This window comes from Heterodontus francisci, chromosome 1, assembly GCF_036365525.1.
Source record: "Heterodontus francisci isolate sHetFra1 chromosome 1, sHetFra1.hap1, whole genome shotgun sequence".
Lineage (NCBI taxonomy): Eukaryota > Metazoa > Chordata > Chondrichthyes > Heterodontiformes > Heterodontidae > Heterodontus > Heterodontus francisci.
Window position 1 is genome coordinate 99,765,048 of NC_090371.1, and position 14,533 is coordinate 99,779,580.

The 14,533-nt window shown below is 43.0% G+C and overlaps 1 protein-coding gene across 4 annotated transcripts in view; it reads right to left on the reverse strand.

Annotated features, from left to right (window-relative positions):
- The window catches only part of mier3a (mesoderm induction early response 1, family member 3 a), a 94,979-nt gene that overhangs the window by 17,461 nt on the left and 62,985 nt on the right, over positions 1-14,533 (reverse strand). For all 4 annotated transcript variants that reach the window (XM_068033560.1, XM_068033550.1, XM_068033542.1 and 1 more), the window contains one exon: positions 12,212-12,339. In XM_068033560.1, the coding sequence (XP_067889661.1) occupies positions 12,212-12,339 (128 nt within the window). The remainder of the gene's footprint in view (positions 1-12,211; positions 12,340-14,533) is intronic.

Here is a 14,533-nt window from a genome sequence, read left to right on the forward strand (position 1 = left end):
CTCTCGTTGGTTCAAAGTATTGGTCCAGAAAACCATCCCGTATATGCTCCAAGAATTCCTCCTCTACGGTATTGTGACCAATTTGATTTGCCCAATCTATATGCAGATTAAAATCACCCATAATTAGAGATGTTCCTTTATCACATGCATCTCTAATTTCCTGTTTAATGCCATTCCCAACATCACCACTACAGTTTGGAGGTCTATATACAACCCCCACTAACGTTTTTTGCCCCTTAGTGTTTCTTAGCTCTACCCATACAGATTCCACATCATCAGAGCTAATATCTTTCCTCACTATTGTGTTAATTTCCTCTTTCACCAGCAATGCAACTCCACCGCCTTTTACTTTTTGTCTGTCCTTCCTAAATACTGAATATCCCTGGATGTTCATTTCCCATCCCTGGTCACCTTGCAGCCATGCTTCCGTAATCCCGACTATATCATACCCGTTTACATCTATTTGCGCGATTAATTCATCCACTTTATTGCGAATGCTCCACGCGTCAAGGCACAAAGCCTTAAGGCTTGTCTTTTTAACATTACATGTCCTCTTCGCAATATTTTTCATTGTGTCCCTGTTTGATTCTGGCCCTTGATTTCTCTGCCTATCACTTTTCTTAATCCCCTTACTGTCGTTTTGTTCTCGTCTTTGATCCCCCCTCCTCTGACTCCTTGCAAAGGTTCCCATCCCTCTGCCATTTTAGTTTAAACCCTCCCCAACCACTCTCGCAAATATTCCCCCTCAGACATCAGTCCCGGTCCTGCCCAGGTGTAACCCGTCCAGTTTGTACTGGCCCCACCTCCCCAGTAATCTAAAACCCTCTCCCTCACACCATCCCTTCAGCCACGTATTCATCTGATATATCCTGCCATTTCTACTCTGACTAGCACGTGGCACTGGTAGTAATCCTGAGATCACTACCTTTGAGGTCCTACTTTTCAACTTACTTCCTAGCTCCCTATATTCTGCTTTTAGAACTTCATCCTTTTTTTTTTAAACCTATGTCGTTTGTAACAATGTGTACAATGACCACTGGCTGTTCACCCACCCCCTTCAGAATACCCTGTAACCGCTCGGAGACATCCTTGACCCTAGCACCAGGGAGGCAACATACCATCCTGGAGTTTCTTTTGCTGCCACAGAAACGCCTATTCTCCTGACAATTGAATCCCCTATAACTATTGCATTCCCACATTTTTTACTCCTCCCCTGTGCAGCAGAGCCAACCGTGGTGCAACGAATTGGGCTGTTGCTGCTTTCCCGAGAGACCATTCCCCGCCAACAGTATCCAAAGCAGTATATCTGTTTTGCAGGGCAATAGTCACAGGAGATTCCTGCACGGCCTGCCTAGACCTCTTGCTCTGGTGGTCACCCACTCCCCTCCTGCCTGTGGCATCTGAGCCTGCAGTGTGACCACCTCTTTATATGTGCTATCCACGATACTCTCCGCCTCGTGGATGCTCCAGTGTCCCCAGCTGCTGCTCCAGCTCCAAAACCCGGGCTTCCAGGAGCTGCAGCTGGAGACATTTCCTGCACACATGCTGGTCCCGGGCACTGGAATTGTTCTCATGCTCCGTGTTGGAAGCCGGGAGCACACCATGGCTTTGACTTAACCCTTTAAATTAAATTAAACCTTCTGGAAGATCTTAATGTCCAATTATATCAGTTACTCTAGGGCCCTTCTTCCCTGGTCCTCATTACTACAGAACTCCCTAAAAAAAAAAACTTTATTTGAAATAAACTTTAAACTTTTTTTTACCTGAGATACTTACTCAGCTATTTACAGCTATTCCCTAACAGCAGTGACTCACCAACCAATCATCTTGCAGCTCTCCTGTGACGTCACTGTTAGCTTTTTTCTTCAAAACTCTGGCGCACTGGAAGAGCTCCGCTCCCGGAAGGTAAGAGACTGGGCCTCGATCCTCGGGCTCAATTTATAGGCTCCACTCTCGGCGTTCTCTCCACAGGTCCGGTCCGCTCCCAGAAGGTAACGGGCGGAAGATGACATGCCATCTGAAATATCTAAACAGCTGTTCTGGTGGACGAAGGCTGCATCAGAACGAAACCCCTCCCCAATCGTCTTGGTTGCCCTGCCATTGGATCAAGGTGTCGGTCTGTCCAAATACATGTGGAGGCTGGTGATCCCTATCTTACAGTACGGGGATGAAACATGGACAACGTATAGGAGGCACTGGAGTCATAGAATCAACGCTAAATGCAGAAGATCTTACATATCAAGTGGGTGGACAGGCACACCAATATCAGTGCCCTCTCACAAGCAGGCACCACAAGCATCGCGGCTATGATTATCCGCTATCAGCTTCTTTGGGTTGGTTGTATAGTTTGAATATCAGATTCCAGGCTCCCAAAGCAGGTAGTCTTCTCCCAGCTCAAGCAGGGCAGATGCACCAGAGGAGGTCAAAAGAAGCGCTTCAAGGATGTGCTGAAAGCCAACATGAAGAAATGCAACATTGACATCGACTCCTGGGAGACAATCGCCCTGCACCGAACCAGATGGAGGCATAGTCTGTGGGAAGGATCCCAACATTTTGAGACTCAACGATGACAAAATGAAGAGGAATAGCGAGAGCAGCGAAAAGAACAAGCCATGACCTGAACTAATAAATACACAACCAGACATCCCTCATGACAACAAATGCTCTATGTGCTGTAAAGTCTGTGGATCCCAAATCAGCCTCATCAGCCATCTTCGGACTCAAGGAAGACAATCGTCCTCACCTGCGAGGGATAGCCAATAACCTATCTTCCCTTGGGTAAGGAGACCAAAACTGTACACAATACTTGAGGTGCAGTCTCACCAAGTCCCTAGCAAAAGTGAAGTCAATGGGAATCAGGAGGAGAACTCTCCACTGGTTGGAGTCATATCTAGCACAAAGGTTGTTGGAGGCCAATCATCTCAAACCCAAGACAGAGTTGCAGGAATTCCTCTCGGTAGTGTCCGAGGAACAACCAATTTTAACTGCTTAGTCAATGACCTTCCCTTCAACATAAGGTCAGAAATGGGGATATTCACTTGATTGCAATGTTCAGCACCATTCACAACTCCTCAGATACTGAAGCAGTCTGTGCCTGCACACAACCAAGACCTGGACAACATTCAGACTTGGACAGATATGAGGCAAGCAACATTAGCGTCAAACACGAGCCAGGCAATGACCATCGCCAACAAGAGAGTATCTAACCATCTCCCCTTGACATTGAACAGGATTATCATCACTGAATCCCCCCACCAGCAACATCCTAGGAGGTTACCATTGACCAGAAACTTAACTGGACCAGCCATATAAATATTGTGGCTACAAGAACAGGTCAGAGGCTGGGAATTCTGTGGAGAGTAGCTCACCTCCTGGCTCCCCAAAGCCTGCCTACTATCTACAAGGAACAAGTCAGTATGATGGAATACACTTGCCTGGATGAGTGCAGCTCCAACAACACTCAAGAAGCTCGACACCATCCAAGACAAACCAGCCTGCTTGACTGGCACCTCATCCCCCACCTTAAACATTCACTCCCTCCACGACTGGTGCACAGTGGCAGCAGTGAGACCATCTACAAGATGCACTGGAGCAACTCTCCAAACCAGTGTGCTCTACCACAGAGAAGGACAAGGGCAGCAGACACATGGGAACACCAAGTTCCCCTCCAAACCATACAGCAACTTGACCTGGAATTATGTTGCCATTCCTTCACTGTCATTGGGCCAAAACCCTGGAACTCCCTCCTCAACACCACATGGACTGTAGTGGCTCAAGGGCAATTATGGACAGGCAATAAATGGCAGCAACGAATAATAAAGACAGAAAGGGTAGTCAAAAGGAAGGGTTGGGCTGATTAGAGACCAAAAAGGAGTTGCTTCTCGAGGGAGAGGGAATGGCTGAGGTAGTAAATGAGTCTCTACATCGGTCTTCACTGGAAAAGGGAATGCTGCAAATTTCACAGTACAGGAGAAGGTAACAGCGATATTGGATAGGATAAAAAATAAACTGCAGGCACAAAGGTTGGCAGTTCTCAAAGTAGAAAGGTCAAGCTGTCTGGATGGGACGCATCCTAAGTTACTGAACGAAATAAGGGCAGAAATTGTTGTGACTGGCCACAATCTTTCAATTCTGCTTAGTTAAAGGGGTGGCTCCAGAGAACTGAAGGTTTACAAATATTACAGCCCTGTTTACAAAATGAGAGACTGAGAAACCCAGCAACTACAGGCAAGTCAACCTAATAATGGCAGTGGTGGGGAAACAGGCAATAATCCAGGACAAAATTAATTGGCACTTGCAAAAGTGTCAGCAACTAAATGAATGTCAGCATGAATTTGTTAAACACATCATGCGTTTGACTTGATTGAGTTATTTGATGAAGTAATGGAGAGGGCTTATGAGTGAACTGCAATTGTTTGTTTTACAGCGACAGCACAGCTAAGGGAGAGCAAGCAGAGGGGAGCATTTTGTTTTATTTATTCGTTAATAGGTTGTGGGCCAGCATTTATTGCCCAAACCCAATTGCCCACGAGAAGGTGGTGGTAAGCCACCTTCTTGAACTGACATATCTCCACGTCAGGATGGTGTGCAACTTGGAGGGGAACTGGCAGGTGGTAGTGTTCCCCTGATGGCCTTGTTCTTTTAAATTTAAATGGTAGCGATCGGAGGTTTGGAAGTGCTGTCAAAGACACCTTAGAGATGCTGCAGTGCATTTTAAAGACAGTATACACTGTAACCACAGTGCACTGGTGATAGAGGGATTGAATGTTGAAGGTGGTGGATGATGGGGTGATCAAATGGGTTGCTTTGCCCTGTCTGAGCGTTATTGGAGCTGCACTCATTCAGGCATGTGGGGAGTCAGGAGGTGAGTTACTCACTGCAGAATACCCAGCCTCTGAGCTGCTCTTGTAGCCACAGTATTTATATGGCTGGTCCAGTTAAGTTACTGGTCATTGGTAACCCCCAGGATGTTGATGGTGGGGGATTTGGCAATGGTAATGCCATTGAATATCAAGGGGATGTCGTCAGATTCTCTCTTGTTGGAGGTGGTTATTGCCTAGTAGGTACTTGTGTTACTTGTCACTACTCAGCCAAGACTGAGTGTTTGTCCGGGTCTTGTTGCGTTCTAACAGGCTGCTTCATTATCTGAGGAGCTGCGAATGAATGAACAACGTACAGTGAACATCCCAACCTCTGGCCTTCTGACGGCGGGAAGGCCACTGATTAAAAACAAAACAGCCGTTCACTGCTTTAAGACGGAAGGGAGGTATACACTGGTGTTCCCCAGGGATCAGTATTAGAAACACTGCTTTACTTGATATATTTTAATGACATACACTTGGGTATACAAGGCAAAATTTCCAAATTTGAAGATGACAAAACTCAAATGCAATAAACAATGAGGATAGTAATAGACTTCAGGAGGACATAAACTGGTGAAATAGGCAGACAAATGGCAGATGATACTTAATGCAGAGAAGTGTGAAGTGATACATTTTGGTCAGAAGAATGAGGACAGGCAATATGAACTAAATGGTACAATTTTAACAGGGATATATAAACAGAGAGACTAAGGATGTATGTACACAAATCTTTGAAGGAGGCAGGAAAAGTTGAGAAGGTTGTTAACAAAGCATATGCACAGTGGCGCAGTGGTTAGCACCGCAGCCTCACAGCTCCAGGGACCCGGGTTCGATTCCGGGTACTGCCTGTGTGGAGTTTGCAAGTTCTCCCTGTGTCTGCGTGGGTTTTCTCCGGGTGCTCCGGTTTCCTCCCACAAGCCAAACGACTTGCAGGTTGATAGGTAAATTGGCCATTATAAATTGTCACTAGTATAGGTAGGTGGTAGGGAAATATAGGAACATGTGGGGATGTTTGGTAGGAATATGGGATTAGTGTAGGATTAGTATAAGTGGGTGGTTGATGTTCGGCACAGACTCGGTGGGACGAAGGGCCTGTTTCAGTGTTGTATCTCTAATCTAATCGAATTCTAGGCATTATTAGTCGATGCAGAAAGTACAAAAGCAAGTTATGCTAAACCTTCATAAAACGTTGGTCAGGCCTCAGCTGGAGTCTTGTGTTCAATTCTGAGCACCACAATTTAGGAAGGATGCCAAGGCCTCAGAGGGTGCAGAAGAGATTTACTAGAATGGTACCAGGGATATGGGATGTCAGTTATGTGGAGAGACTGGAGAAGCTAGGTTTGTTTTGCTCAGAACGGAGAAGGCTAAAAATAGATTTGATAGAAGTGTGCAAAATAATGAAAGGTTTCCAGTGGCAGAAGGGTCAGTAACCAGAAGATGCAGATTTAAGGTGATTGGCAAAAGAACTGGAGGCAATTTGCGAAAACTTTTTTTTTTAAACTCAGCGACTTCTTGTAATCTGGAGTGCAGTGGCTGAAAAGGTAATGGAAGCAGATTTAACAGGTCCGATGTCCAAATTTCGGCACCCTCCCAACAGAGACCGTGCCGGATTCCGGACAATAAAATCAGTAGCCTATCCTCGGCCAAATTCAATGAATAAGAGATACCTGTATATGAAATAACGTATGAACAAGCATAAGTAATAATGCATTGATGAGTGAACTGATGCAAAATATTCTTGACCCAAGGAATTTCAATGGTTAAGAATTTTTACTCAGCAACAAACTGTAGCAGAAAAACCTCCACATCTTGTTGCAACTGTATAGAAAACCACCTGCAGGTGGTTTAAATATTTAAATAACTCTCTAAATGTAAGTTCAGTAAGCGTTAAAAGTGACCATAGGTTCACTATGAACCGGCTTGACCAGTTTAGTTGTTCTTTAGTCTCACCTCTAGAGGGCCCTGTTCTACAAATTACAGCTTGAGAAAGCACTCGAGGGAGGGAAAGGGCTCAGCTCGGAACTCTGGTGTTGATGGGCCAGCAATAGGATTTTCCTGCGTGGAAACTGCATTCGAAGTTGCAGCTGAAGTTGAAGTCAGGTCAATAGCACTCTGCTGGGATGCCTTGTTAAAGAGATCAGCTAATTTCATTTGCTTTATGTATTAGTTCTTCTTGAATCTTGTAAACCTGCATTATCTCTTGCTCCGTTATGAAGCTGCGTTGCTCTACGTTCTCCTCGGGACACAAAACAAGTTCCACAATTTCACCATCTGTAAGTGTGTGAACGGAAGCATCATTGTCTATGTTCATAACTTCTTCGATATCTTGTGCATCCAATGATTGCGCAGCTTGACAAGACAACCCTTTTACTTACTCTAACCATTCCAAAGTCATTTTCTTCTCATTAGGCACAAGAAATCCTTCAAAATCAGCATCAGCCATAGTTGCTGGCCACAGGTTGTGCCAAGCATTAGTCATGGTGTCTTGAATCACTTGGTTCCACGCATGCACAACAGCCCAGATGTTCACTGAAAAGTCTTCTGAATCCTTCTATCCCCAAGCCTCTGTTCACAGCACTAAGCATACATCTCATAAATTCATCTTTATACTTACACTTCATAGACCTTAAAATTCCATGTCCATTGGCTGTACCAATGACATTATGTTCGCAGGTAAATATATGCCAAACACGCTGTCTTTCGCAAAAAGTTCAGCATCAGGACATGCTGAGCAATTGTCAAACAGCAAAATCTTACACTTTTTATCAAGCCGTATCTAATTTACAATGAGCGAGCGCCTCGGGAACAAAGCGCTTCTCAGTCCAGTCCTAACAAATTTGCCTGGTTATCCATGTTCGCTTGTTAGAATAATAATGAACTGGAAATATTCTTACCCCCTTGAAACATCTTACACTTGTGTCCCAGCTACATTAGCACAATCAGGCACAGTAAGCCTATCTTTTGCGTCTTTTACACCTGTTGTTTCCTTCTCATTAGCTGTTGCTAAGGTTTTCCTTGGTATGTCATGCCAATATAGAGATGTTTCATAGGCATTATAGATTTGTTCAGCAGAAAGGTTTTCATCAGTAATTAACAAATTCGTCTATGTAATTTTCAGCTGCCTCATGATCTGCTGTGGCTTTATCTCCAAAAACTTTTAATTTCTTTATTCATGACGCCTTTTAAATTTGGTTAACCAACCTGAAGCGTAGTCACATGGAGTTGAAATATTCAGTTCACTGTGGAAAATCTTGGCTTGCTTAATCAACATCTGCCCAGTCAATGGCATCCTCTCACTCCTCTGTCGGACCCATTCCATCATCACTATGTCTAAAGCTTCACTTTTGGTTTTATGCATAGTTTTTCATTTATTCATTTCTTTCTGAACGTCACTTTCAGCATAAAACTTCATGATCTTGTCTTTATTTCTTTAGATCGTAAATGGTGGAGGTACCCACCCCATACTCCTCATTCAGCTTTTGCACTGGCACACCTTTATCTAATTTTTGCAGTAATTCCACTACCTTGGCTATAGATAACGAATTATGCTTCCTTTTTGCAGTGCTACCCATGGGGGTATTTGCTGGCCGTTTTGACATGATGGCAAAAACAGGTTTGGGCGGGGTCGAGGGTCATTTAGGTCAACTTGGAGCATGGGAACTAGACTGACGGGCCTCTAACACCCCATCCTGTTCACTTCTTGCAAGCGTCCTGCTCACATGCTCATTAGAACATGGTGTGAAAGCACGATCAGCAGAGACAAGTGACTGGTCTCATTTTAACTAGGAACATAAGAACATAGGAGTAGGAGGAGTAGGCCATTCAGTCCTTCAGAGCCCGCTCCACCATTCTAGATCATGGCTGATCATCTACTTCAATGCCATATTCCCGCACTATCCCCATATCCTTTGTTGTCTTAGCAACTAGAAATCTATTGATCTCAGTCTTGAACTCACTCTGTGACTGAGCTTCCACTACCCTCTAGGGCAGATAATTCCAAAGATTCACCACTCTTTGAGTGAAGAAGTTCCTCCTCATCTCAGTCCTAAATGGCTCCTTTTATTCTGAGATTGTGTCCCCTGGTTCTAGACCCCACAGCCAGGGGAAACATCCTTTCTGCATCTACCCTGTCTATCCCTTTAAGAATTAGAAACATAAAAAATAGGAGTAGGCCATTCGGCCCTCCGAGCCTGCTCTGCCATTCATTATGATCAAGGCTGATCATCCAACTCAGCAGCTTGTTCCGGCTTTCGCCCCATACCCTTTGATCCCTTTAGGCCCAAGAGCTATATCTAACTGTTTTTTGAAAACATACAATATTTTAAGTTTCTATGAGATCGCCTCTTATTCTTCTCAACTCCAGAGAATACAGGCCAAGTCTCCTCAATCTCTCCTCACAGGACAATCCCACCATCCCAGGAATCAGTTTGGTGAACCTCTGCTGGACACTCTCTATGGCAAGTATATACTTCCTCAGACAAGGGGACCAGAACTGCACACAATAGTCCATGTGCAGCCTCACCAATGCTCTATACAACTGAAGCAAGACTTCGTTGCTCCTCAAATTTTCTTGCGATAAAGACTAGCATACTGTTTGCCTTTCTAACTGCTTGTTGTACCTGCATGCCAGCTTTCAGTGACTTATGAATAAGGACATCTAGGTCCCTTTGGACATCAACACTTCCAATCCCTCACCATTTAAGAAATACTCTGCATCTCCGTTCCTCCTACCAAAGTGGATAACCTCACACTTATCCACATTATATTCCATCTGCCATGTTCTTGTCCATTCACTCAGCCTGTCCAAATTCTCTTGAAGCCTCTTTGCATCCTCCTCACAACTCCCATTCCACCAAGTTGTGTGTCATCTGCAAACTTGGAAATATTACAATTGGTCCCCACATCCAAATCATTGATATAGATTGCCAACAGCTGGGATCCAAGCACTGATCCTTGCAGTACCCCACTGGTAACAGCCTGCCAATCTGAGAATGATCCATTTAGTCCTACTCTCTGTTTTCTGCCTGTTACCCAATCCTCAATCCATGCTGGTATATTACCCCCAATCACATGTGCTTCAATTTTACTTACTAACTTCCTATGCGGGACTTTATCAAAAGCCTTCTGAAAGTCCAAATACACCACATCCACTGGACCTCCCCCCACCCAGCACCTTATCCACTCTGCTAGTAATGACCTGAAAAAACTTCAAGTTTGTCAAACATGATTTCCCCTTCATAAATCCATGTTGACTCTGCCCAGACTATTATTTTTTACGAGTGCGGTAATCACATCCTTTACAACAGATTCTAACATTTTTCCTATTACTGACGTCAGGCGAACAGGTCTGTAATTCCCCCTTTTCTCTGTCCCTCCTTTCTTAAACAGTGGGGTTACATTTGCAACCTTCCAATCTGCAGGCACCATTGCAGAATTTCTAGAATTTTGAAAGATCAATGCATCCACTATCTCTGTAGCCATCTCTTTCAACACTCTAGGGTGAAGATCATTGGGTCCCAGCGATTTGTCAACTTTCAGTCCCATTAATTTCTCCTATACTACTTTTTTTACTAATCTTAATTTCTTTCAGTTCCTCATTGTCACTAGACCCTTGAATCTTAATTATTTCAGGGAGACTTCTTGTATCTTCCGCCGTGAAGACAGACACAAAGTAATTATTTAGCTTCTCTATTTCTTTATTTCTCTTTATAAATTCTCCTGTCTCTAGTCCACCGTTCGGTTTCAGCCAGGCAGGGTGGTGCGGTCAGGTGGCAGGGATGTTCAGATAATCACAGCAATACCATACATCAGTTAAGGAGCAGCCTACAAACTCACCCAGCACCAAGGTAGCAGTGGGAGAACTGAATTGTGTGACTGACCATAGGAAAAATTGCTAATCAGATTAAAGGCAGTGTAAATAGAATACAGTATCATATTTCACTTAACCAAATGCCAATGTTTGGATGGTCCAAAGCAATAAGAATTGAGAATTTAGTCGAAGACCGTAGTTGCTGTTTGTGTACACTGGACCTTTAAGGTTAAATTATGATATTTAAATGGTGCATACCAGGGAATTAATGAGTTTTTTAAGCTTTATACATGAGTTTCTACCCTTTTACATACTCTATGAAAAGTTTAAAACTAAGAATTTATCTGAGCAAAATGGGTTTTGATTATTTTCAAAAACATTCTGTTTTCAGACAGCCGGATTTTGGACGGCCAACCTGTAGTGACTTTCAAAAGGGAAAGTGGATCAATACTTGAAGGGAAAAAAATTATATGACTATGGGGAAAGAGCAGGGGAGTGGAGCTAATCAGATAGCTCTACTGGGACATGTACGATGGACCAAATGGCCGCCTTCTATGCTGTATCATTTTAGAACTCGAAGTGATGCTGAATTTGATGGATGAACAGAAATTTTCAGGTAGGAATAAATATTCCCTGAAACTGTGACATACCCAGTTGCTGTGTTTTTAATATTGTGGCGGGAAACAGCTTTAACCAAGAAAAGTGAAATACAATAGATACTCAGTTAGAAAGAACTACTGGGGGCTTTCAAATGTTTGATCAGAGCTTAGTTCAAAGGAAAGCAGGCTTTCACTTTGGCAAGACCACACCTGGAGTACTGTGTGTAGATTCTGTCTGCATATTTAAGGAAGGGTATATTTGTATTGGAGGCGAACAGCAAAGGTTGACTGGAATAGTTCCTGGGATGAGAGGGTTGTCCTATGCTGAGACACTGAGTAAATTGGGCCTATATTCTCTGGAATTTAGAAGAATGAGAGGTGATCTCATTGAAACATACAAGATTCTGAAGGGGCTGGATAGGGTAGACACAGAGGTTACTTTCCCTGACTGGTAAATCTAGAACATGGGGATGGATGGGGAAGGGGGCAGAGTGGCATCTCAGAATAAGGGTCGATCATTTAGGACTGATATGAGAAGATATTTAAGAGTAAATCTTTGGAACTGTCTAATCCAGAGGGTTGAGGATGCTCCATCGTTAAGTATATTTAAGGCTGATAGAGAGAGATTTTTGGTCTTTCAGGGAACCAAGGGATAAGGGGAGCGGGCAGGAACGTGGAGTTGAGGCAGAAGATCACCCACGATTGTACTGAATGGTGGAGCAAGCTTGTGGGGCCATTTGGTCCACTCCTGCTCCCATTTATGTTCTTGCATTCTTAAACAAAAAGGTGAATTAACAGGGCTAAAGTACTTCAGGATAACCGACGTAGTGATATTAATTTAAATCCCTCAACACCATCCAGCTCTATCTTAAGTGAGCTCCTTCAGTGGTTTGAACAGATATCATCTATTGACTGTAATCTTGTCACTGTTATCTACTTACGTAACTCCAGGATGAAGATTGTACCTCTTCTTCCCAAACCTGGTTTGTTGTGCAAAGTAGTCATATCTTTCCGACTTCTTCCACATATAGTAGAAAGCCACACATTCCCCTACAGATCGACTCTTGACCTAAAGATAGAACCAAATACCTTAAATATAGATTGAAGCCTAAAGGTACCTTCAGAGCGAGGTAATTTTCCAGCTGTACCTATATACTTAAGCAAAAAAAAAACCCTGAACAAACCTTACAACAAAAATACATGCCTTTAATACACAAAAACCTAGCAAGGAAAGTGTTTCAACAGTGGCTAATGAAAGAAATTTGTAATAGAGCAAAGGAAGAGGTGTATAAAGTTGTCAAAAAAAGGTAAGCCTAAGGATTGGGAGCATTTTAGAATTCTGCAAAGGAGGGCCAAGACAAAGAAAGGGAAAATAGAATGAGTAATCTAGCGAGAAACATAAAGACAACTGTAAAAGCTTCTATAGGTATGTAAAAAGAAAAAGATTACCAAATACAAATGTGGGTCCATCACAAGCGGAGTCAGGAGAATTTATAATGAGGAATAAGGAAATGGCAGACACACTAAACAAATACTTCATGTCTGTCTTCACAGAGGAAAATACTAAAAACCTCCCAAAAATAATGGACAATCAAGGGACTAGTGTAAAGGAGGAACTGCAAGAATATTACGAGTAAAAAAAAAAAGTACTAGAGAAATTAAAGGGGCTTTTTTGTAGATAAATCTCCTGGACCTGATGATCTCCATCTCAGTGTTGAAAGAGGTGGTTGTAGAGATAGAAGATGCATTAGTGATCTTCTTCTAAAATTCTATAGACTCTGGAATGATTCCTGCAGATTGGAAGGTAGCAAATGTAACCCCACTATCTAAGAAAGGAGAGAGAGAAAATGGGGAACTACAGACCTGTTTGTCTATCAGTCATAGGGAAAATGCTAGAATCTATAATAAAGGATGTGATAACTGGACACTTAGAAAATAATGGTAGGATTGGGCAGAGTCAACATGGATTTATGAAAGGGAAATCATGTTTAACAAACCTGGAGTTTTTTTTTGAGGATGTAACTCTCAGAATAGATAAGGGGAAACCAACGGATGTGGTACATTTAGATTTTCAGAAAGCTTTTGATAAGGTCCTACTCAAGAGTTTAGTGAACAAAGTTACAGCACATGGGATTGGGGGTAATATACTGCCATGGATTGAGAATCGGATAATGGACAGAAAACAAAAGAGTAGGAATAAACGGGTCATTTTCAGGTTGGCAGGCTGTGGCTAGTGGGGTACAGCAAGGATCAGTGCTTGGGCCCCAGCTATTCGCAATCTACATCAATGATTTGGATGTGGGGATTAAATGTAATATTTCCAAGTTTACAGATGATACAAAACTAAGTGGGAATGTGAGTTGTGAGAAGGATACAAAGGGGCTTCAAGGAGATTTGGAGAGGCTAAGCAGTGGGCAAAAATTTGGCAGCTGGAATACAATGTGAAGAAATGTGAGGCTATCTACTTTGGTAGGAAAAACAGAAATACAGAGAATTTCCTAAATGGTGAGAGGCTGGGAAGTGTTGAATTTCAAAGGGACATGAGTGTCCTTGTTCATGAGTCACTGAAAGCTAACAAACAGGTACAGAAAACAATTAAGGCAGCAAATGGTATGTTGGCCTTTGTTACAAGGGGATTTGCGTTCAGGAGTAAAGATGTCTTACTGCAATTATATAGAGCCTTGGTGAGACCACACTTGGAGTATTGTGTGCAGTTTTAGTCTCCTTACCTAAGGAAAGATATACTTGCCATAGAGGGAGTGCAACGAAGGTTCACCAAGCTAATTCCTGGGATGGAGGGATTGTCCTTTGAGGAAGGATTAAATAGACTGAGTCTTTATCTTACTTTGTTGCAAAAAATAGCAAGTCTGAGGATTGGGAGGGTTTGAGAAACCAGCAAAGGGCCACCAAAAAACTTGATAAAAAGGGGAAAAAAAAAAGTGGGAAAACTACCCAGCAATATAAAAGCAGATTGTAAGAGCTTTGTACTGAGTACATAAAAAGGAAGAAGGTAGCTAAAGTAGACCTTGGTCCCTTAGAAGCAAAGACAGGAGAAATCATCATGGGGAATGAGGAAATGGCAGAGGCATTAAACAAACATTGTGTCCGTCATCACAGTAGATGACACAAGTTCCATACCAGAAATAGGCTGCAACCTGGTGGCTAAAAAGAGTGAGGAAATTAAGGATATTGATATCAGTTGAGAAAAAGTATTGGTGAAACTTGAGGGACTAAAATCTGACAAGTCCCCGGGATCAGATGGC